The 24935-nt window shown below is 38.3% G+C and overlaps 1 protein-coding gene across 1 annotated transcript in view; it reads left to right on the top strand.

Annotated features, from left to right (window-relative positions):
* Positions 1-24935, top strand: part of LOC124788594 (26S proteasome non-ATPase regulatory subunit 2-like) — a 205575-nt gene that overhangs the window by 97370 nt on the left and 83270 nt on the right. The window contains exon 11 of the mRNA XM_047255864.1: positions 10206-10312. Coding sequence (XP_047111820.1) covers positions 10206-10312 — 107 coding nt within the window. The remainder of the gene's footprint in view (positions 1-10205; positions 10313-24935) is intronic.

Genomic DNA, 24935 nt, shown 5'->3' with positions numbered 1-24935 from the left:
TGTTGACTGGAATACTCTCTTTCAAATTCTGAAGGTGGCAGGGAGCGAAAGGCTATTTAAAATTTGTACAGAAACCAGATGGCAGTTATAAGAGTCGAGGGACATGAAAGGGAAGCAGTGGTTGGGAAAGGAGTGAGACAGGGTTGTAGCTTATCCCCGATGTTATTCAATCTTTTTTATTGAGCAAGCAGTGAAGGAAACAAAAGAAAAATTTGGAGTAGGTATTAAAATTCATGGAGAAGTAATAAAAACTTTGAGGTTTGCTGACGACATTGTAATTCTGTCAGAGACAGCAAAGGACTTGGAAGAGCAGTTGAATGGGATGGATAGTGTCTTGAAAGGAGGATATAAGATGAACATCAACAAAAGCAAAACGAGGATAATGGAATGTAGTCGAATTAAGTCGGGTGATGCTGAGGGAATTAGATTAGGAAGTGAGACACTTAAAGCAGTAAAGGAGTTTTGCTATTTGGGGAGCAAAATAACTGATGATGGTCAAAGTAGAGAGGATATCAAATGTAGACTGGCAATGGCAAGGAAAGTGTTTCTGAAGAAGAGAAATTTGTTAACATCGAATATAGATTTAAATGTCAGGAAGTCATTTCTGAAAGTATTTGTATGGAGTGTGGCTATGTATGGAAGTTAAACATGGACGATAAGTAGTTTGGACAAGAAGAGAATAGAAGCTTTCGAAATGTGGTGCTACAGAAGAATGCTGAAGATTAGATGGGTAGATCACATAACTAATAAGGAGGTATTGAATAAGATTGGGGAGAAGAGACGTTTGTGGCACAACTTGACTAGAAGAAGGGATCGGTTGGTAGGACATGTTCTGAGGCATCAAGGGATCACCAATTTAGTATTGGAGGGTAAAAATCGTAGAGGGAGACCAAGAGATGAATACCCTAAGCAGATTCAAAAGGATGTAGGTTGCAGTAGGTACTGGGAGATGAAGAAGCTTGCACAGGATAGAATAGCATGGAGAGCTGCATCAAACCAGTCTCAGGACTGAAGACCACAACAACAACATAGTAAGCATTCAGTATCTTTTCAACAGTTACCAGATCAATCCTGTTTTCATATTCAATTGATCCTCACACCATGATTCCAGGTTTTGGAAAGGTATGGTTCTCAAGAACTGCTGCTTCATGTGGCCTTTAACCATGATGCCTGTGGGCACATTGATATTGATCCTATCACCACAAACAGAAGTGAGACTCATAACTGAACACCACAGAATATAACTCATTGTCCCAGTTAGCTCTGGTTCTACATCATGTATGTCACCGGTGTCTGAGTTCAGCAGTAAACAGTGCACAACAACTCGAGATCTCTACCCACCTTTCAGTAATGTGTTCCCATCAGTTCATTGTGACACTCTGCCTGTAATTTCTAACCAGATTTAGCTGTTGTAAACTGCCTATCCATCAGAACAATCGTATGATCTTTTTCTTTTGGGAGGACCAACGCCTACTCTTCTTAACATGCTGGTGCTCTGAGTCCAACTCACCACCACTCAATCTGCAGTCATTGCAATATAACCAGTGTGATCTGTTGATGCGATGACCCTTTTATCTCTCATGTCAATGTTTCGACTTCTCTCAGATGGTGATATTAACATCCTCTGAGCATGCTGTGTTGCAATCTCCACATGAAAATTTCCAGTAAACATTAAACAATGGAAGCTCCAGGTAGGAATATCATCAAAGTAGGAAAAGACAAATTGCTACTTACCATAAAGAAGACACATTAAGTTGCAGACACGAACAATTAAACGGCACTTACATAAAGCTTGGCCACAGTCTTCATTAGTAATGTGTCTTTTAAGTGTACCTATCTTCAACTTAACATGTCTTCTTTAGAATAAGTAGCAGTCTGTCTTTTGCAATAACAGTAAAATGTGCCCAACAACCATCATGTACTCACACTATTTATCTGTAGTATTTTCCTGAATGTCCTCATTTACAACAGTATTTTTATTTGAGCCACTTGTCGTAAAATAAATTAAATTAGTTTTGTTAATATTGACCCTCAGGTTTTCTTTTTCAAAATGTGTTAGGGCTTTTTCAACAAAATTCTGTACCACTGAATTTAGGCCATCATTACTATGTGCCCAGCAAACCCCAGAGGTGTCATCAGCATACATAGTAATACGATGACTGGTGTCTAATACTTTTGGGAAATCATTCACATAGCAAATAAACAAGAAGGGGCCCAAGATAGAGCCTTGTGGCACGCCAAAATTTATATTTCTGATCTTTCATCTTCTTTTTTCGATTACCTCTCCATTATCATACACAACTTCTGTGCATTGTTGTCTATCTTTAAGGTAAGATTCTATTAAAAGCAACAGTTTCTCACTGACACCATTACAAGCAAGTTTACTTAAAAGAGCACCATGATGGACTCTGTCAAACGCTTTGGAAAGATCTAAAAACACTCCTTCCATTTTGTAACCCTCATTTATTTTTTCCATCAGACAGTGTACAAACTGTACTGCTGCAGATATGGTGCTCCGACCACTTCTAAAGCCATGTTGGAAATCTCCTATTGAGTTATTCGTGTTATAGCGTTCGATTAAGATTTCTAGCATTATTTTTTCAATTAATTTACGAAACACTGAGGTTAAGGCAACTGGTCTGTAGTTCTGTGGTTGCTTTCTTTCCCCTTTTTTATATAAAGGTTTAACTATAGCAAGTTTCAGTTTCTTCGGAAACACTCCTTCTTCAAGTACACAATTTATTAGATGGACTAATGGTCTGGCTAACTCACCCTTCCATTTTTTCAGTAGAAAAGGAGAAAATTCATCCCATCCAGCTGATCTTTTATTTTTTTAGGCTGTCAATTAGCTGTGTTACGTCCTTGATGGTTACTGTAGGTAGCTTACAAGAGTCTCGTTCCTTTTCCATATCATATCTAAACTGCCTCTCCTGTTTCATGCAAGTATCATTTTCAATAGCATCTATAAAGTAGTAATTAAATATATTTTATCATTATGTATACTTAACTCTATATTATTAATTTTAGTTTTTGAATCAGTGTTCCTCATATCATTAACTACTGCCCAGCATGACTTTGAGACACAATCAGAATTTCTGATCTGTTTGCTAATATGTTCTACTATCTTTCTCCTTACTTCCTTGCAATACTCACATTTATATTTTTTATAATCCTCTTTATATAAATCAAGACTGGCTTCTCTGTGTAGCTTATACATATACTCCATTCCTTCTTTGAGTCTTTTCATTTTTTCATCCAGTTCTACACGTTTGACTACTGGAGGTTTATTTATCTTTTGGTCAAGGTGTTCATGGTGTAACACTTCCATGTGCATTTCTGCAATCCCCCCCATCTCATTCCCCAAATTGGGTCTGGAGCATAGTACATCTCATAATACAACATTTTGATAAGGAAACATCCCCCTAGCTCCAAAACGCTATTGGTATTGACATGTAGTTTGATGCGACATCCATATTCCATCTGTAGTAAATTGTTATTCTCTAATTCATAGAGATGATGTGACATGTAGTAGTTATGAACATATGAAATATGTTTTGTCACTTATTTGACAGTTTGTTTACTCCGATGCTATACTCCGATGCTATATGTTTATAAAGTATAGTTAGCTAAGCAATGGTAGTGTTGTACAGTATTTCACTGAGTGGATTTTGCTGTGAGCACAAATAAAGAAAAGTATGAAAAATCTAATGCAGTAGTGACACACAATGGAAAGAAAACATATATTTTAATTAGCCCATGCACACCACTACTACATGCTCAACCAAAAGAACATGAACTTTTAACTCCATCTTCCCTGTAGTGAACTGTATCAATTGTCCAACATATCTAATAAGTACAAAAATAAACAAACTACTAACAGTCACATACTTTCAACAAAACATACACAACAAAAAACATATGTAGCCTGGCAAAAGCTATAAAAAAATGCGAATTATAGCTAATGGCAGATTTGTTTCTTTTAATATTACAAACTTATATACCAATATGCCAATACAAAAACCATAGAGACCATAAAATACAGTATCTTACAATAGAGGAAATCATCTCCAAAGGAAACCATGAAATTAAATACCTAAAAATTACCAATCTCTCAAATTCAGTGACAAAATATTTGTGCAATCGGCTGAAGTAGCTATGGGAAACAATGTAGCTGGTGCAATAACTAATATTTTTCCCAACACAGTGGAAGAAAAAATTTTCCACACTTAACTACCAGTACTCAGTAAAATCATTTACTGTTGTAGATAAGCAGGTGACACCAGAATGCTAACTGATTGAAATATTACAGACATCCAAGAAACCCACCAAGCACTTGACAACCTACATCCCAAAATCAAATTTACCATGGAAATAGAAGCAGGCAGTTCAGTAAACCACGTAGACCTGTGGAAGGATGAGGGGTTGGGAGGGCAGGGGGGGGGGGGGGGGGGGGACACCACACACTTGACATTTACAGAAAATCTGCCACTTTTTAGATAATATTATAAACGCCAAATCCTGTCATATAAAATCACAAAAGCGTGCACACTTTCACTCAGTGATCAATAGACTAATCAGTAAATCACTAGAAAAACCAGCAATACTGAGAGATCTTGAAATACTGTCATACATAGGCCCAAAAATTATTTTAACCTAGACTTAGGTACTTTGTGCCAGGGAGGGCTCTCAACAGGGAAGTGTCCAGGTGTCTCAGAGTGAACCAAACTGATGTTATTCGAACATGGAGGAGATATAGAGAGACAGGAACTGTCGATGACATGCCTCACCCCACCCAAAAGACTGAAGAGGGAGGCCAAGAGATGAATACAGAAAGCAGTTTCAGAATGATGTAGCTTGCATGCCATAGTTACCTGGAGATGAGATGCGCAGGATAGGATAGTGTGGAGAGCTGTATCAAACCAGTCTTTGGGCTGAAGACCACAACAACAACAGTTGCAGTTTGAGCATTTTGAGACAAAGAAAGCTGGGCACCCTCATCCATATACTATGTTTTCTTCCCTCATAATTATTATTTTATTCCCAAATTTCATATATCTCTGCAAAGACATGGACATAGTATGTGACAGTGACATAAAAACTGCAAATCATTAAATAAGCCTTCTTTCAATCATTCTGCATCCAGTGGTATAATTAGTTTGCCTAGAGAATATGGTAACTGAAAAATACATAAACTGAAAATTTTCATGCAGTATGACTCTGAAGATTTGGGGTGAGTTAGGGGACATAATTATTTTGATATAAGGACCCTTACCATTCATAGTGCAATATTCCAACTTCACAGTATAGATTTTTATTTTTCCTGAAATTAATTATCTTCCATGTTAATTGAATTTGAAGTTCAGAGAGACTGTCACTTTCCATTGCAAATTCTGTCATAACTACTGTGAGATTCTGGACTTTGACTACGTACTTTTGTTGCCTGAACCTTTCTGAATAGTTGTACGTAACAGAAGTAATTACACAAAGAATTCTTATGGGGCAGCCACAACTTTAGTAATAAATTACTTCATTAATTAACAGTTTCATGTAAGGTAATATAATTTTCAACATGACTTATACTCATGGATTCACCTTGCAGTAGAAAAAAATGTACCCAAATATTTTTCTAAATTTGTAACTAGTAACATTTTCTGTAATCCAAAATTCTATTGGTTCTTGTAGTTAATCAAAAACAGTAAAATTCAACCCAGCATTTCTTAAAACATTATGTAGATTTCAAAATAAGTTTATTCTCATGCCACTCATTATAAGACCCAACCCTGTCACAAAAGAGTGAGTCTGAGATGAGTCTGTAATGGAGTAATACCAATGTCTGCCTATATGGAAAATGTGTCGCAGTTGGTCTGGTGGATAAGTTAAACCAAAAATGTGTGCCACATTCATGACATGTTTTGAGTCCTACTTATTACTCCATAATTCAGGGAAAGTCTTTGGTAACTACTTTTAATGTGAACTTATATGTGATATCAATGACTGTGTCTGTCTCTAACGATGACTCATAATGGCAGTATTTTTTAATGTGTACAATGTCTTATTGTCCACATTATGTTCATTGTGATTTGTTCATTTTGCTCAGAAGTACAGCATATTGAGTGATTTATTAAGTGACTGTGTTGACTGCTAATTTGTCGCATGAAGACTTTTGTGATTGATCAAAGCCAATATTAGATTACTGCACTTGGAGAGCAACTATTGTATGACATCAACCAAGTGTACTATGTGGCTACTCATTTATCTCTACAAAACTGAAGTATGTGAGATCTGTACTAGCCATAAACAACAGTTCAGACAATATTAAGATGGCACAGTCTTCCATTGAAGAGATTTTCACCAGGTAGCTACCACAGCATGGGCACTGCTAGAGTTGTGTTTTGGAGACCATTCACTGTATATATACAATTATTACTGCATAGCACAAACATTATAAGATCCACCAGATATGCACCATCAGAAGGAAACAACATAAATGAATCTTTGATTAAAATAATTGGATTTTTCTGTTTGAGCTTATTGAGAGGCAGGGCAGGAAAGCGGGAGGGGGGGGGGGGGGGTCCATACATTTTTATAAAAGGCTTATGTAACTTTTGGCAGTAGCTATACATCATAGGGAAAAGCAACACGTAAAACAGTTTCTTCAGAGTTTCTGGTGTGCATATTAAGAAGAACTTGAAATGGAAATCAGATATTACAGGTTTCTTACCACTAAAGTTAAACAATTTTTGCTTTGTGTGCAGTTACTGGTATTGTAGGGAAAAAGGCAGAAAGATTATTCCCTGTCGTTGCTATTGTGTGTGCATTAATAGCAAGCAGAACAGCATTTCTAGCCAAACTTACTCTTAGCCTTAATACAGTAATGACATAAAATCATTCAGTAAGGGTTATACATGGTGTGCAATAATCAGCCTCCTACAGTACTGATTAAACAATTAGACATATTAATAGACAGGTATATAATCCTTTTTTCCTTCTGAAGTTTATGACTAACAACCATTTGAATACAGCTGCAGCATTCATAAATGCTAAAAATGTAAATTGTTGTAAGTCTGGTGTTTAAACAACACAGATTTTATGAAGCACAAATTAGTTACAATTAAATGATAGAAAGTAACAGTTTATGACTCTTTTGGAATTACACAAAACGAAAGGCTTCTGTACCTGAATACATTGTATTTAGTACTGTATTGTGGAAGTTTGTTGAATAGCTTGCACATCAGTGCTGGAGAGCACTATTTTCAGGTTCAACTAGAAAGCACTTGGATATGAACCATGCTCTCACACCTAAACCTCCTGATGTGAGACAGTCAGATCTGCATCAGAGATTGTATATCAATAGAATATCAACCAAAATTCCGATATAGTTTGTACTATGTGCTGTCCAGGATGATGTGTGTAAACGGCAAGTAATAAGTAACACCTGACTCACAGAGCACAGGAAAAGCTTAACTGTGTGTATCTTTCATGTAGAGCTCCCATGGGGAAGTCGATATATCATAGTTTGTCATACCAAGGGTTCGAGCACTGGTCATGCCAGTTTTTGTACTGTAGTTTGTATCAAACTGTTACATGGGATGTGTAAAAGGACTGTTCGGAATTTATAGCAGTGGCAGTCTGCTTTCTCTTCATTTATTTGAAAGTAGCAAACCTATTACATTTGAAGTTTCATAGAAAAAAGATAAACAATCAAGACAGAAGAATAAAGATATAATTGCATCACACATGTGGAAGTATTAATAGTAGTAGTAGTAGTAGTAGTAGTAGTAGTAGTAATAATAATAATAGTAGTAGCTCTTATTTTTAATATTAATACTTTCACAAGTGATGTGATTGTTTATTTTTATTCTGTCAAAATATAAATGTACTCCATAGGTTTGCTACTTTCAAAGAGGTGAAGTGAAACTGTACTGCCAATAGAACTGTGCTATATAGCCTGAACAGGCCTTTTACAGGTCAGGAACATATTTTCCCATATAACAGTACCACACATACTACAGTAAAAAAACTGGCATCACCAGGGCTCAAACCTGTGACCCTTGGTAACACAAATGAATGCTCTACCAAATTCCCCATGGGAACTCCATATGTCAGACACTCACAATTATGCTTTTCCTGTGCTCCTTAGATTAGGCATTACATATTACATAGTATTTATGCTTGGTCTCGTGGGTGACAGCACATAGCAGAAACTGTACTAGAGTTTTGGTTGATACTCTGTCGATATACAGTGTTTGATACTGACCTGGCTGCCTGACATCTGAAGGTCTGGATGTCAGTGCACCTATATGTCATTGTTTAGTGACAACACTGTGGTCAGCTGAACAGTCCTACATTAGACAGACAGGCAAGTCTGAGCCCTTGTGAAACACTGGGAGTAAGAAGTCCAAATCACAGTCTAGGAGAAAACCATGGTCATGGTCATGGTTAAAAGGCACACAAGAAAGCTTGCTGGGAACATTGGCTGAGAGACATTGGTGTTTCTCGGTAGTCCTTGAAACTGCCAAGAGTGTTTTGTCATATGGCCTGATGCTGGAGGAATTATCATTCCACACTGTGCCTAGTAATCCTGCCAGATATATGCAGTTACATCTATTAAAATAACTAAAACTCTGCCCAAACAAACAATGAAGGTCCAATGGTACCAACCAGCTGCCATGTCATCCTCAGCCCACAGGAGTCACAGGATGTGAATATGGATGGGCATGTGGTCAGCACATCACTCTCCCGGCCATATGTCAGTTGACGAGACCAGAGCCAATACTTCTCAATCAAGTAGCTCCTCAGTTTGCCTCACAAGGGCTGAGTGCACCCTGCTTGCCAACAGTGCTCAGCATATCGGATGGTCACCCATCCAAGTGCTAGCCTAGCCCGACAGTGCTTAACTTCAGTGATCTGATGGGAACCGATGTTACCACTGTGGCAAGGCAGTAATTATATCAAGTGATCTGCCAATATAGCCACCAAGATTCAAAGTATTTTAATGTCTGAAATTCTAATGGCATCCCTTACTTCTTGTATACAGAAATAGATATTAAATAATAAAATCACTATCAAAAATGAAAATACATGGTGTTATTTGTTTCCACTGTAATTCATTCTTTGAGTAAATGAAGATACTGAAGACAGTATGTAAGGTAATATAAACAGAAAAAGGATCTACACATTCCATTCCATCAAAGTAGTTGCAATATACACAGTACGTAGTTGTATTTGGCAGGATGGAAGTTTTGAATAAAATTAATGTTCTTGGCAGATAAAACTTGTGGATTGGGCAGGGACTCCAACTCAGACGTTTGCCTCTCAAGACAGCTCACTTCAGTGCACATTCCAATGTAGTATACAAATCGAACTTTGATAGTAGATCCACCCATTATGTTGTACGGCTGCTCAAGGGCACCCATACGATAGTTTGTAAAGGGGGGGGGGGGGGGGGGATGTCTAGACCTAGGGGGGCGGGGGTGTCTACCTAGACCTGGGGGGGGGGGGGCGGGGTATGGAGTATTTTTAATATTTTGGAAGACAAATGACACTTGTAAGCAGCCATAAAAATTTCCCAGTTAAAAACCTGCCTAATACCAATTTTTAAATCATTGTCTTGAAAGAAAAGCACCTGACTAAACGATATTTTTTTTCCTTTCTGTGTGAGCTGGGGGGACAAGGGGATGTCCTTGCTGCTGCTGTTTTCCTCACACCATGTGATATCTGGCAAGGTAGGTTGGAACAATGGACTTAATGGAGCATTCCTAGAGAGCTCAGTCTCCACAAAAGGAAAAAACCGATCCAGAATGGCATATATTTTTTTATTTTTAGGAATCTTCATAATAAAATGATTACTTAATAGGTAGCACTATGGGGAGATATAACAACATTAAATTCTCATACACAAATTACATTGCTTGTAAGGCATGATGAAATCACTTTCCCACAGAAATAAAAATTTCATTTTTTGAAATTTTTTCTGGTGTCAGATTATTGCAAAAATTTCTAGTAATGATGTGACTGATTTTTAAGTTGTCTTAGAATGAATATTGTAAAATTACTTGTATTCAGTAAAATGATCTTTTCTCAACACTGCTTTAGAATTTCACAGGAGAGAAACAGTAATATCATTTCTATGTCTGCAGCAAGTCATTTGTACTGTAATTCCTGTGGATTCAGTGCCAATAAATTGTGTGTTAATGTTCTTTCAGGAATGTTGTCAGCAACTGCATCACTGGGACTCATTTACTTGTGGGATGTAGAAGGAGGTCTTTCACCAATAGATAGATATCTATATACAAATGAAGATTTTATAAAGGTGAGTTTTAAATATATAAGGACTTCATGTTGTAAGTCTTTGTAATTAATTTAAAGATAATAACAATTTCATTCAGTGTTGGAAAACTTCCTTCACATCTAAAAGACCCATTATATTAGATCTGCAATAGAGATAACATGCGTTTTTGCGAGTTGTCAGCTTTGTTATTTATGTATTCAAAGCCTGTATTAAAAAGCTATCACCTGTTTTTATAAAAATAATAAACACAAATAGCAAAAACTGAAACCCTCTGTAATCTATAGACACTAATCTCTCACTTACAGAAAGTACTAAAAAATACTTGTAAATGATTAAGTATACCATTACAAATTACTTCACCATTAACTGCTGTTGTTGTGTACTTGACAAAGAGCAAAAATTTTGTATTACTGATATTCAATTATTTTGTGATGACATCTTTAATACTAAACATGACCTAAACATCCGTATGTCCTGTTGTTATATAACATTTCAATTAAAATCTTTTTAAAATGTCTGATTTAGATGCATATATTTTTCTTGTGTACTATTTGGTAACCATTTCCTAAAATTAAATAGTGATACATTACTTCTCACAGAACCATGAACATATAATTGTAATCTATTCACTCAATAAAATACAATATTATTCGCCTAGTTTTAGGAAAGTACATTCAGAGTGAACAATGACACTTTAAAAGTTTGCAGTTGGACATAAAATGATCACAGAATGGTTCTCATGTAATTACTTTGCTAATACTGTACATGGAGATTGTACCTTGTAGTTTTTAAGATTCATTTTGAATTCCATTGGTAATTGAATATATGTCCCAGCTACATTCAGTTTCTGCCATACCACATACAGCATAGTGACTTCACTGTCTTGAAGTTTGTTGTAGTTACTTGTCCCAAGCCTTTCAAATATAGTCTGCAGAGTTTGTGTAAAAATGCTATCTTTGATAAGTCATCAGAGGTGAAGTGTTGCATCCATCAAATGAGAAAGTTGCACAATGGCTCCAGCTCAACCAGCCCACTGACTTGAAAATTAGTCATTAAGGAAATCCTGCATTTCCCCAAAGTACTGTGTTGTGTGCCATCGTGACAAAAGTTTCCCAGTAATACAAGTTACGTTAACTCACTGCTTGCTCTCTCTCAAAAAATAAAGCACCCTAAACTTTGCTCTTGCTTAAGTCATCAAGACCTTAAATTTTGAAATTTTACAAATGCGTTTTAAAGATTGTGATTAATTCATGGTACCACAAATCTGAACGTATTCACTTTGCTTCACAAGTGGAAGTTGACTTGCACTGAAAATTATGTACCCAACATTGTCTTTATCCCACTAATTTTTTAATGTTTTATCATAAATCCCATTACAAGACACTTCTTTTAGTTCTTGCACCATTGTAAATATATTTGGCTTAAAGATATTTATCCTCAGAACACACAAAACAAATGCATGTGGTTTGCAAAGCTCAAGAGATACAAACAATGTCAGTTTTGGTGTATTATTAACAGACTGCTGCCCCAGGCAGTTTGTCATCAGCTGGCAGACAAAGATGTCACGAAGATTTGTTGTGACATTCTAAATAGCCAGTCATAAAAGTGGACTGCAGGAAGGATGTCTGCAACATATGGTATGAAAACTTTTATACAATTGTCACAGACTGTAGTACTTCCTAACAAGACACAGAGTGAGAATTTTTGATAGCAGTGTGTTTTGAAAGTAGCCACCTCTGTACAACTGAAAGTATATCAGGAATGACTTAAGTGCTGTAGTTTAGCATTGAACCATTACATGTTTCAGAACTTGATATATCTGTTAAGAAATATGCATAGAGATCAAAAGTATCCAGACACCTGGCTGAAAATGACTTACAAGTTTGTGGCGCCCTTCATTGGTAATACTGGAATTCACTATGGTGTTGGCCCACCCTTAGTCTTTATGATAACTTCCATTCTTGCAAGCATATGTTCAGTCAGATCCTGGAAAGTTTCTTGGGGAATGGCAGCCCATTCTTCACAGAGTGCTGCACTGAGGAGAGGTATCGATGTTGGTTGGTGGGGCCTGGTACGAAGTTGGTGTTCCAAAACATCCCGAAGGTGTTTTATAGGATACAGGTCAGGACTCTGTGCAGGCCAGTCCATTACAGTGATGTTATTGTCATGTAAACACTCTGCCATAGGCCGTGCATTATGAACAGGTGCTCAATCAAGATGAAAGATGCAATCGCCATCTGCAAATTGCTCTTCAACAGTGAGAAGCAAGAATGTGCTTAAAACATCAATGTAGGCCTCTGCTGTGAGAGTGCCATGCAAAACAAGGGCTGCAGGCCCCCCTCCATGAAAAACACGATGAACCATAACACCACCACCTCCGAATTTTACTGTTGGCACTACACACGCTGGTAGATGATGTTTACTGGGCATTCACCATACCCACACCCTGCCATCAGATCGCCACATTGTGTACAGTGATTTGTCACTCCACACTACATTTTTCCACTGTTCGATCGTCCAATGTTTACATTCCTTACACCAAGTAAGCCATCGTTTGGCTTTTACCGGTGTGATGTATGGCTTATGAGTAGCTGCTCGACCATGAAATCCAAGTTTTCTCACATCCCGCCCAACAGTCATAGTACTTGCAGTGGATCCTGATGCATTTTGAAATTCCCGTATGATAGTGTGGATAGATGTCTGTCTATTACACATAACGACCCTCTTAAACTGTCGGCGGTCTCTGTCAGTCAACAGACGGGGCTGGCCTGTAGGTTTTTGTGTTGTATGTGTCCACTCACACATCCATTTCACTATCACATCAGAAACAGTGGACCTAGGGATGTTTAGGTTTGTGGAAATCTTGCATATAGACATATGACACAAGTGACACCCAATCACCTGACCACGTTCGAAGTCCGTGAGTTATGCGGAGCACCCCCTTCTGCTCTCTCACGATGTCTACAGACTACTGAGGTCACTGATATGGAGTACCTGGTAGTAGGTGGCAGCACAGTGCACCTAACATGAAAAACATTTGTTTTTGGGGCTGTCCAGATACTTTCGATCACATAGTGTAACACCAGAAATTGATACGTGGTTCATCACATTAAAGTTGTAAAGTCCTAGTAGAAACATCCACACATGATAAAACATCTCAAATTACCTATATTTGCCTTTTTGACAATATTATTTAAAGGATAGATGGCATCTCACAATATAGTGGAACTACTGAGTTACAAACAAACACAACAAAAGACCCGGCTGCAGGAGACAGTCGTCACTTGTGTGAGAGTTAGAACTGTGTAAATGTGTGTGTGTTTTTTTGTCTAATCTAGGAGAAGGCTTTTTGGCCAAAAGCTTACTTCTTTAGCAGTTTGCCTATCTGCAATCTATCATTTTCATAACATTGTCACTATTCCATCCTGTATTTTCCATTGTTATATTGGTAGTAATCTTGATTGTAGCTGAAGTGGTTCAGGTTTCATGAGATCCTGTGAACCAAAACCACTTGTTCATTGACAAAGACTATTAATTCACAAAATGCTGATAAAAATGTTTTTGAATATTTGGAAAAGATTAAATGAGATCACTGTACATCTTCTCATAGAGTTTACAATGGCCATACTGCCAAAACTTGCTATTCCAGCAAACAAAAAAAAGGTGAGCAAGACTGTGAATTCTGCAGTTTAATAAGAAAAGGATATTAAAATCCCAGAGATGTAAGATTTGTGGTAGTATACAAATGAATTACACAATAGAATAAAAGGTTCTAAACTATTTGGAGAATCTCCTGCACGGTATAAAAGGACTGTAATGATGAAAATCTAATTGCATGTGGGATTTTGTCTGTTCATTGCTGCACATGACAACATATTTTAGATGACATGAACATGTACATTTTATTGCCTTAAAAGATCAGTTATTAATTACCATAACAAGTTTTTAGGCTGTACAAAACAATTTAGCACAAATCTTCAGCCCATAATGGACAATTACAGTGGCAAAGTATTAAGTTGTGGCACAATATAAATGGTTCACATGTACGTGGAATTATAACTGTTCACACTCAGCACAGTCCTTTAGTAATTCATTGGATTTAATTACACTGCAACAGTTCATTGACAACAGTCCCTAATTAGATTCACCATATCCAACAACAACCAATTTTGATGAAGATATACCCTCTTGACGAACCCAGTACAGTTCAGAAAGAGTGTTCATTAATTTTATCTACTGAAGTCACTTAAAAGCAATTAAGAATTAACGTTCACAAATTTCATTTGTTCTGTTGCACATATTCTCATGTCCAGAAGTTAAATAATTCAAACAATGGAAAATCCAGGATGGAATGTAACAATACCAGAGAAGGAAAGTTGCTACTCAGCATATAGCGGACATGCTGAGTTGCGATAGGCACAACAAAAAGGTTCACACAATTAAAGCTTTTGGCCATTAAGGCCTTTGTCAGCAGTAGACACACACACACACACACACACACACACACACACACACACACACACACACACACACACACTCACGTAAACGCAACTTGCACACACGTCTGCAGTCTCAGAGAGCTGAAACCACACGGTGAACAGCAGCACCAGTGCATGATGGGAGTGGCGACTGTGTGGGGGTAAGGAGGAGGCTGGGGTGGGGAGGGGGAGAGACAGTATGGTTGGAGTGGCGGACAGTGAAGTGTTGCAGTTATTCCACAAGTCAAACAACAAGGGCCCACTTGACATGGATGTTACTCATTTACTTTTAAATGGGATTGACTGTTTTGGGTGACACCTGACAACTTACAGACAAAAATTTTCATTTATTTATAACAACACCACACACTCTCAGAACTGTGCCCTGTTACCATTGAAATGGTAGGAAGCGTGGGTCTGGGAATGGTAGCTGGGCGTACAAGACTCAGACATTTCACACTCTTTATTATTATTATTATTATTATTATTATTTTACTTTTAATTTTTAGTGTATATGATTTCTCAACTGTGCCCCAGAGGCACTCAAAATTATTAGCAGCAGCTTAGAAAAAAAAAAAATCTTTTGTATGATACTTTAACACCAGAAACATTTAAGAAAATATACATTAAAAAGACCATCTACTAAAGAGTCAAAATCAGAGGCATTTGCTTACAGTTTTGAAAGACAATTGCAAGGAGCTTTTAATACAAGTGTTAGAATAACTGCTGTTGAAATTTATAGAAAAATATTTTAGGTTTTTTATTCAAATAATCTTTTAAATTCACCAACACAACAAACAGTATCAAGGTACTGGTACAAGAAAAATTTAAAATACTCAAATCACCACAAAGTAAAAACAAATGCTCTGATTAACAGATTCACAGCACAGTTAAAAGGGATCTGAAATTTAGTGCATTTACCAAGATGGGGCTACCAACATGAACTCAAACTATTCATCAAACTGTCGCTTCATTCAGCTCAGATTCTAAAACATACAAGGGATACACATTAGAATTATATAGCAGATATGCATGTGGGTGCTTTCCCACAGAAGAAAACAGACAGTTGAACATACAAATATTTTGAAGAATTTGAACACCTGATGATTCAGAATGAAATGCTGAAATAATTCTAAGGAATCACCACGTCAGTTATTTAAATTTAAAAACTATTTAAGTCTGAAGCCCTGAATGTTCAAAATAAGGCACATATACAGATTTTAAAGAAACAATATTGGTACTTAATCAAGTAATAATGGAACTATACTTGGCCAAAATGTGACCCCCCCTTTATAACTATCTTAAAAATAACTCTATCACCTCATATTTCTGTGCCAGATCCCTGAGGCACAAGGAATGCTGGAAGGCCCACATCCTTCAACCAAGACACTGCAAATGGGAAATGGCCAACTCAGAAGATGCAACCTGCATCTGTGAAGACAAAGGGAAGCTACAATTCTTCAGATGGCACTGGTACACTCTTCATGGTAAACAGCCAACCGCAATGTGGCAACCATGCCTTAATCCTAAGTGAGTGAGCCCACATAACATGCAGAACAGACAGCCAGACAAGACACCACAGAGAGCTGCACCTGCTGTTAAAATCCCTTCAAGCTGTGGAGCTGCCCCTAGTGAGATGCCAGGAAGGTTGTCACAAGGAAATGAAATCAGAAACATATTCAAACAGCACCTGAAATTGATATGAATGCATTATGGCTGAATTCTCCCCTCACTTTAAAAAGGCGCAGGGAGCAGGAGTGGGATCCACTAAATTAAGGAATGTGTGGCTCACTATCCTGGTTATTTGAACCAGCCTTAAGCCGACACTAAGGGGCTCTGTCTTGGAAAGGAAAGCTGATTGGGGATATAATCCTGATGAAATCATGTGGACTAATAATGCAAGGAAGCATCTTGGCTGAAATCTTCTGGCTAGCCTTACTTTGTACCCAAAAGTTTTTTTTAAATAACTACATCGCTAACTTTTAGTGAATTGGGGCCTCCCTTGTTATACCTTGCAACCTCCCTCTGGCATTTGTGGCGAATGTTGTTGTTTGCAGCTTGCAGAATTCTGTTTTGTGACTTTGCTATTAATTTCCTCTGGAAGGAAGTCATTTATTGATCATAGATTAGATATAGTTGAGTTAACTGGATACGTAAACATCAACCTGACATGTGTTTTCCTATGAGTTTTACGCACTGCCTAGTACAGATGGAAAGATCCTATTACGCCTGAGACTGGGCATGAAAAGTCTGATATCAATTTACTGTGGACTCATTCTGCAAATGATGGTTACAGGTAATAGTTTGTAGTCATGATGTGAGAAACCACAGTACTGGAACAAAATTTCTTAAATTTCCTGGAGCAAAACGTTGTTGCATATTGTTTATTAGGATCTTGGATGCACGAAAAACAGAAAATATCTTTGCCATATGCTGGACAGTGACATTGGCTGTCACAGATTTGCTCAAAAGTAGCCAAATGAAATGTGTGTGTGTGTGTGTGTGTGTGTGTGTGTGTGTGTGTGTGTGTATGTGTGTGTGCCATTTTCAGTACAGAGGAGAGACACCAAATAATCAACAAAAACTGTATCCATGGGCTTCTCCAGTCAGCTGAAATCAAGAAGCTCTGGCAAACACTAGAATTAGACTTGGGCATACTACAATCCGAGATTGCCTAACTATTTTGTTACATCCAAGTTCAGACTCTCCCATGTTCGATGCTCCTTTATTTTCATGATGGTTTTGTTAGTCCACAAATGCCCCCCACACAGGGATTGGCAAAAATATTTAATCCAACTAGAATTAGCTCTTTAGGAAGACAAATCTTCTATTTGCCATCATAGCAGATACAGTAACCCAAAAGACTTTTGTTTATAAAGCACCATGAAACCTGTTGACCTTTTTTTGAGTTGCCATTATATGTTGCTTAACTAAGCATCTTGCCCCTGTTTTTGCTTGAAGTCACTGAATATGGATGGTGTCTCCCTTAGGGCCTCCCCCCCATGAACCTTGGACCTTGCCATTGGTGGGGAGGCTTGCGTGCCTCAGCGATACAGATAGCCGTACCGTAGATGCAACCACAACGGAGGGGTATCTGTTGAGAGGCCAGACAAACGTGTGGTTCCTGAAGAGGGGCAGCAGCCTTTTCAGTAGTTGCAAGGGCAACAGTCTGGATGATTGACTGATCTGGCCTTGTAACAATAACCAAAACGGCCTTGCTGAGCTGGTACTGCGAACAGCTGAAAGCAAGGGGAAACTACAGCTGTAATTTTTCCTGAGGGCATGCAGCTTTACTGTATGATTAAATGATGATGGCGTCCTCTTGGGTAAAATATTCCGGAGGTAAAATAGTCCCCCATTCGGATCTCCGGGCGGGGACTACTCAGGAGGATGTCGTTATCAGGAGAAAGAAAACTGGCGTTCTACGGATCGGAGCGTGGAATATCAGATCCCTTAATCGGGCAGGTAGGTTAGAAAATTTAAAAAGAGAAATGGATAGGTTGAAGTTAGATATAGTGGGAATTAGTGAAGTTCAGTGGCAGGAGGAACAAGACTTCTGGTCAGGTGACTACAGGATTATAAACACAAAATCAAATAGGGGTAATGCAGGAGTAGGTTTAATAATGAATAGGAAAATAGGAATGCGGGTAAGCTACTACAAACAGCATAGTGAACGCATTATTGTGGCCAAGATAGATACGAAGCCCACACCTACTACAGTAGTACAAGTTTATATGCCAACTAGCTCTGCAGATAACGAAGAAATTGAAGAAATGTATGATGAAATAAAAGAAATTATTCAGATAGTGAAGGGAGACGAAAATTTAATAGTCATGGGTGACTGGAATTTGAGTGTAGGAAAAGGGAGAGAAGGAAACATAGTCAGTGAATATGGATTGGGGATAAGAAATGAAAGAGGAAGCCGCCTGGCAGAATTTTGCACAGAGCACAACATAATCATAGCTAACACTTGGTTTAAGAATCATGAAAGAAGGTTGTATACATGGAAGAACCCTGGAGATACTAAAAGGTATCAGATAGATTATATAATGGTAAGACAGAGATTTAGGAACCAGGTTTTAAATTGTAAGACATTTCCAGGGGCAGATGTGGACTCTGACCACAATCTATTGGTTATTACCTGTAGATTAAAACTGAAGAAACGGCAAAAAGGTGGGAATTTAAGGAGATGGGTCCTGGATAAACTGAAAGAACCAGAGGTTGTACAGAGTTTCAGGGAGAGCATAAGGGAGCAATTGACAGGAATGGGGGAAAGAAATACAGTAGAAGAAGAATGGGTAGCTTTGAGGGATGAAGTAGTGAAGGCAGCAGAGGATCAAGTAGGTAAAAAGACGAGGGCTAGTAGAAATCCTTGGGTAACAGAAGAAATATTGAATTTAATTGATGAAAGGAGAAAATATAAAAATGCAGTAAATGAAGCAGGTAAAAAGGAATACAAACGTCTCAAAAATGAGATTGATAGGAAGTGCAAAATGGCTAAGCAGCGATGACTAGAGGACAAATGTAAGGATGTAGAGGCTTGTCTCACTAGGGGTAAGATAGATACTGCCTACAGGAAAATTAAAGAGACCTTTGGAGATAAGAGAACGACTTGTATGAATATCAAGAGCTCAGATGAAAACCCAGTTCTAAGCAAAGAAGGGAAAGCAGAAAGGTGGAAGGAGTATATAGAGCGTCTATACAAGGGCGATGTGCTTGAGGACAATATTATGGAAATGGAAGAGGATGTAGATGAAGATGAAATGGGAGATAAGATACTGCGTGAAGAGTTTGACAGAGCACTGAAAGACCTGAGTCAAAACAAGGCTCCCGGAGTAGACAACATTCCATTGGAACTACTGACAGCCTTGGGAGAGCCAGTCCTGACAAAACTCTACCATCTGGTGAGCAAGATGTATGAAACAGGCGAAATACCCTCAAACTTCAAGAAGAATATAATAATTCCAATCCCAAAGAAGCGGTGCTCGGGGAAGATCAGTTTGGATTCCGTAGAAATGTTGGAACACGTGAGGCAATACTGACCTTAAGACTTATCTTAGAAGAAAGATTAAGGAAAGGCAAACCTACGTTTCTAGCATTTGTAGACTTAGAGAAAGATTTTGACAATGTTGACTGGAATACTCTCTTTTAAATTCTAAAGGTGGCAGGGGTAAAATACAGGGAGCGAAAGGCTATTTACAATTTGTACAGAAACCAGATGGCAGTTATAAGAGTCGAGGGGCATAAAAGTGAAGCAGTGGTTGGGAAAGGAGTGAGACAGGGTTGTAGCCTCTCCCCGATATTATTCAATCTGTATATTGAGCAAACAGTAAAGGAAACAAAAGAAAAATTTGAAGTAGGTATTAAAATCCATGGAGAAGAAATAAAAACACTGAGGTTCGCCAATGACATTGTAATTCTGTCAGAGACAGAGAAGGACTTGGAAGAGCAGTTGAATGGAATGGACAGTGTCTTGAGAGGAGGATAAAAGATGAACATCAACAAAAGCAAAACGAGGATAATGGAATGTAGTCGAATTAAGTCGGGTGATGCTAAGCGAATTAGATTAGGAAATGACACACTTTGAGTTTTGCTATTTAACTGATGATGGTCGAAGTAGAGAGGATATCAAATGTAGACTGGCAATGGCAAGGAAAGCTTTTCTGAAGAAGAGAAATTTGTTGGGTTGGGTTGTTTGGGGTAAGAGACCAAACAGTGAGGTCATCGGTCTCATCGGATTAGGGAAGGACAGGGAAGGAAGTCGGCTGTGCCCTTTCAAAGGAACCATCCCGGCATTTACCTGGAGCGATTTAGGGAAATCACGGAAAACCTAAATCAGGATGGCCGGACGCGGGATTGAACCGTCGTCCTCCCGAATGCGAGTCGAGTGTGCTAACCACTGCGCCACCTCGCTCGGTGAGAAATTTGTTAACATCGAGTATAGATTTAAGTGTTAGGAAGTCATTTCTGAAAGTATATGTATCGAGTGTAGCCATGTATGGAAGTGAAACATGGACGATAAATAGTTTGGACAAGAAGAGAATAGAAGCTTTCGAAATGTGGTGCTACAGAAGAATGCCGAAGATTAGATGGGTAGATCACATAACTAATGAGGAAGTATTGATTAGGATTGGGGAGAAGAGAAGTTTGTGGCACAACTTGACCAGAAGATGGGATCGGTTGGTAGGACATGTTCTGAGGCATCAAGGGATCACCAATTTAGTATTGGAGGGCAGCGTGGAGGGTAAAAATCGTAGAGAGAGACCAAGAGATGAATACACTAAGCAGATTCAGAAGGATGTAGATTGAAGTAGGTACTGGGAGATGAAGACGCTTGCACAGGATAGAGTAGCATGGAGAGCTGCATCAAACCAGTCTCAGGACTGAAGACCACAACAACAACAACTCCCTTAGGGCAGGAGACACACAGATGGATTCCTGGCTGACTTGCAGGATCTCAGTTATTTCTGGCTCACACTGAAACATAAAACTAAGGGCATACATGATTTGGTTGTTGGCAACTCAAATATGCCTAGCTTGGAAACAAAAGGCAGAAATCCTAGCTGCCCAATGGGCAATTCTGCTTGTTTTTCAGGACCTGGCCGATACCAAGTTCAAAGCCTGGTTATCTGTTTCTAGCTGGAACTGTTTGTGCTTGAGACAGAATTTGAATAAGTCCAAACAAGACGGCTAAGGCCTGCAGCTCATATACTGAATACTTAATTTTGGCAGATGAAAAGGCCCTCAAAGCATAGACTACCAGCTTCCATTCACTGTCGTAGTCTTGGAGTAACATAGTGTTTATTATATAATGACATCTAACAGTCTGGAGAATAAACCCACACTTGAAATCAGGAATAGCTTGGACAGGAGCGCTACATAAGGCCATTTTCAAACCATCAAAAGTGAATTGCTGGGTGTCAGTGCACTGAAATTTTTTCCCTCTTGATGTAACAGATTTAAAGGCGCACCCAATTAGGCAAACTTGTGGGCGAATTTCCTAAAAAAAGTTTCACCATGTCCATCAGCCAAGACTGTGTGTCCCAAAAAGAAAATCTTATGATGGTCCAAATTAAACATGGAAGGTTTGAGGGTTAAGCTGGCTTCCCATAAACAGTGCAGAACATGCCCAAGATGATCAAGGTGATCAGAAAATGTTATACTCTACATAACAACATCATCTAAATAACTGTAAGTGCATTTGAACTTAAGTTCACGTAACACAGAAGCCAACAAACTTAACAACCACCCTCATGGCCAAACCAAAAGAGACACAGTTATAGCCAAACACAAAATACAGTAAGGAGCTTTGGCTCTTTGCCCACTCGGATCTGATGATAGGCTTGGTTAAGATCGAAAATAGTAAAATGTTGAGCTCCAACAGTTATGGAGATCAGGCAAGGGTACTAATTCTAATACCATCTTTTGGTTCTGGGCCCTGTAAGCTACCACCAGCTGATAACCAGCACTGTTGGGTTCTGGTACTAGAAAAATAGATGACACATATTGTGAACCTGACAGTCTAATTGCCCCATTAGCCAAACATGATCTTATATAGTTCATTCATTTTAGGAAGAGACAAGTCATAGGGAGCTTGACAGACAGGAATTTGATGAGTAAGCTGAATTTGGTACTCTTTATTTATTCAGGACTCCTAATTTGCTGGTATGAACATCAGGAAGTTGATCAAGTACCTTAAGTAATTGCAGACTGTGTGGTTTGCCCAGGTGAGCCGTATCAATAGGGAGAGCTTTATCTTGAACACTAGAAATTCCCTGGATCTATTCATGATTACACAGTCAAAACTTTTTTGGGGGCTGGAATTTAAAATAAAATTTTTTACCCACATAATCTAAAACACAGTCTCTTTTATTTATGAAGTAGCAGCTAGTGGACAACGCTTTCACCTTGTTAAAACTTATTGACTGGGACAAGCCATAAATTCTCAATCTGCCATAGACTTCACCTAACACAGGCAGCAATTCCTCATTAATAGCATGACATTTGCCAACAAGGTGCTCACAATAAATTTCTATGCTGGTCTCCAGAGGCACAAGGAATGCTGGGAGACAATATCTGTCAACTGAGACACCAGAAATGAGAACTGGTGGACTCAAAAGATGTAAACCACATCTGCGAAGGCAGAGGGAAACAATGAGACAGTATCAACATATTCTCCATGGTAAACAGACAACAACCACTACATGGCAACCACACCTCCATCCTCAGTGAGTCAGCCCTCTTAGCTTGCAGAATAACCAGCCAAACAAGACTCCACAGTGAGCCATGCATATTCTTAAAATCCTTTCAAGTCACAAGGCTGTTGCCAAAGAGATGCCAAGATAGACTGTCACTAGGGAATGAAACCAGATGCATTGAACAAGCATCTGGAATTGATATGAGTGCAGGCATGGCTCAGATAGACTCAATTTCCTACTTGCTTGATTCCAGTTATTTCATGTAACATAATTATCAGGTAACACCAGCTGCTAAGAGCTCTGGATATTTATTTGCCAGTACCAATGAAATTTTATTCCATTCGCAACCTACTGACAGAAGTGATGATTAAACAGTTTGCACAACTCTGGTGTATCAGTAACAGATTCATCCTCTCACAAAAGAGATCTACTATGTTGAGCACTCACTTATGAGCCATTTGCTTCTCTCCAAACTGCTCATATAGTTTTAACTTTGATCTGAGAGCTTCATATTCTCTTGGCACATTACATAATTTTAGCATATCTATGAGGCTGTAATTGTCATGATAGTTCAGTGCTGCTAGTTATCTGTAATGGTTACTTATTAGTACTGCATTTATGACTGCCTTTTTTAATGGAAAAGGTGATGGTTTGTAAAAATTTTTCATAGACTGCTCAAATAAATCTTTGCACTACCCTCACACATGCATAATTCGTGTGTTTTTGATCATAAAACTCTTTGTCAGTGCTCTTTTGATCATATGAAATTGCTACATACAGCCACTTGTGTCATGGAGATAAAAATAAACCATCAATCATAGTGTAGTTCAGTAGAGCATGCTGTGTTTCTAATTGTGAATGTGATAATGTGTCACATGTACTGTGTTCAGTCTAGCAACATGCCTTAAGGATCATTTCAAGTTTACACTGTGTGGGCATGAACACTTTGCAGCAGTAAAGTCTGTCAGCACGGTAAGTTGCCTACCACAGCAACATTATTCAAACATTCAACCAATATCACGAGACAAAATGTTAAATATCTCCCATTTGGTGGTCGCCTATTGTCAATAACACCAGCTACAAATAATGGCTTGTAGGTGCCCAAAGAGAAGTCAACAGAAGTGTGCACTGTCATTTGGTGGCAATTGGTGGAGTTATGTCAACCCAGATAGTGCACAACATTCTCCATATGGCCATTTTACTCTCAAGACAGCCATTACAACTGATGGTACAAACCCCACCAGCACTGTAATGTGCTTAGGTGATGGGCAAGAGAATACATGGAGTGGAACTTGGATGAGTGCCATGGGGTTCTCTTCACTGACAAATGTAGGATTTTTTTGACCCTTGATGATTGTCATAGAAGAGTGTAGAGGTGGATACCAATGCATGCCTGGGTCATTCATATTTTCAGATGATGTTATATGTGAATTAAAATTTCTCATGTAAAGAAATGAGAAAGAGAGATCTGTTTAAACAGGAAAAAGTTGTTTATTTTCAATGGGCTTTGCTGTCATCTCCTGGTCTTCAGAAAGTTTTGTTACAAAATTTTTCATTGTGAGTTGGAACCTTATTCCAAGTCTCTGTTGATCCAATGTGGATGTGGGACAGTGGTGGTGAAATATTTAACAAGGAAAATCATAAAATAGCCATGCAATTTGAAAAGTTATTTTATTTTATTTTCATGAGGTTCAGCAATTCAATATGCCATCTTCAGCTGTCATATGACCTTATGTATAGACATTCAAACTTGTCGATATAGGCATACTGGAGCCATTAGTACCTGGATGTTGTGAATTCATACACCAAGCCATCGTATTAGTTGATAAAACATTGCATATTATGCAGACGTTAGTCAAAAATCAAATGTTTACACTCAAAAAGCACTTTGTTCACATGAGTGCTACATTTATGGACATTACCGTCTGCACAAGGTGTTTTTTGAGTGTATATGTAGCACTCATGTGC

The sequence above is a fragment of the Schistocerca piceifrons genome, chromosome 3 (genome assembly GCF_021461385.2).
Source record: "Schistocerca piceifrons isolate TAMUIC-IGC-003096 chromosome 3, iqSchPice1.1, whole genome shotgun sequence".
NCBI lineage: Eukaryota > Metazoa > Arthropoda > Insecta > Orthoptera > Acrididae > Schistocerca > Schistocerca piceifrons.
Note: the sequence above shows the minus strand (reverse complement) of the source record. Positions and strands in the feature narration are given on the sequence as shown.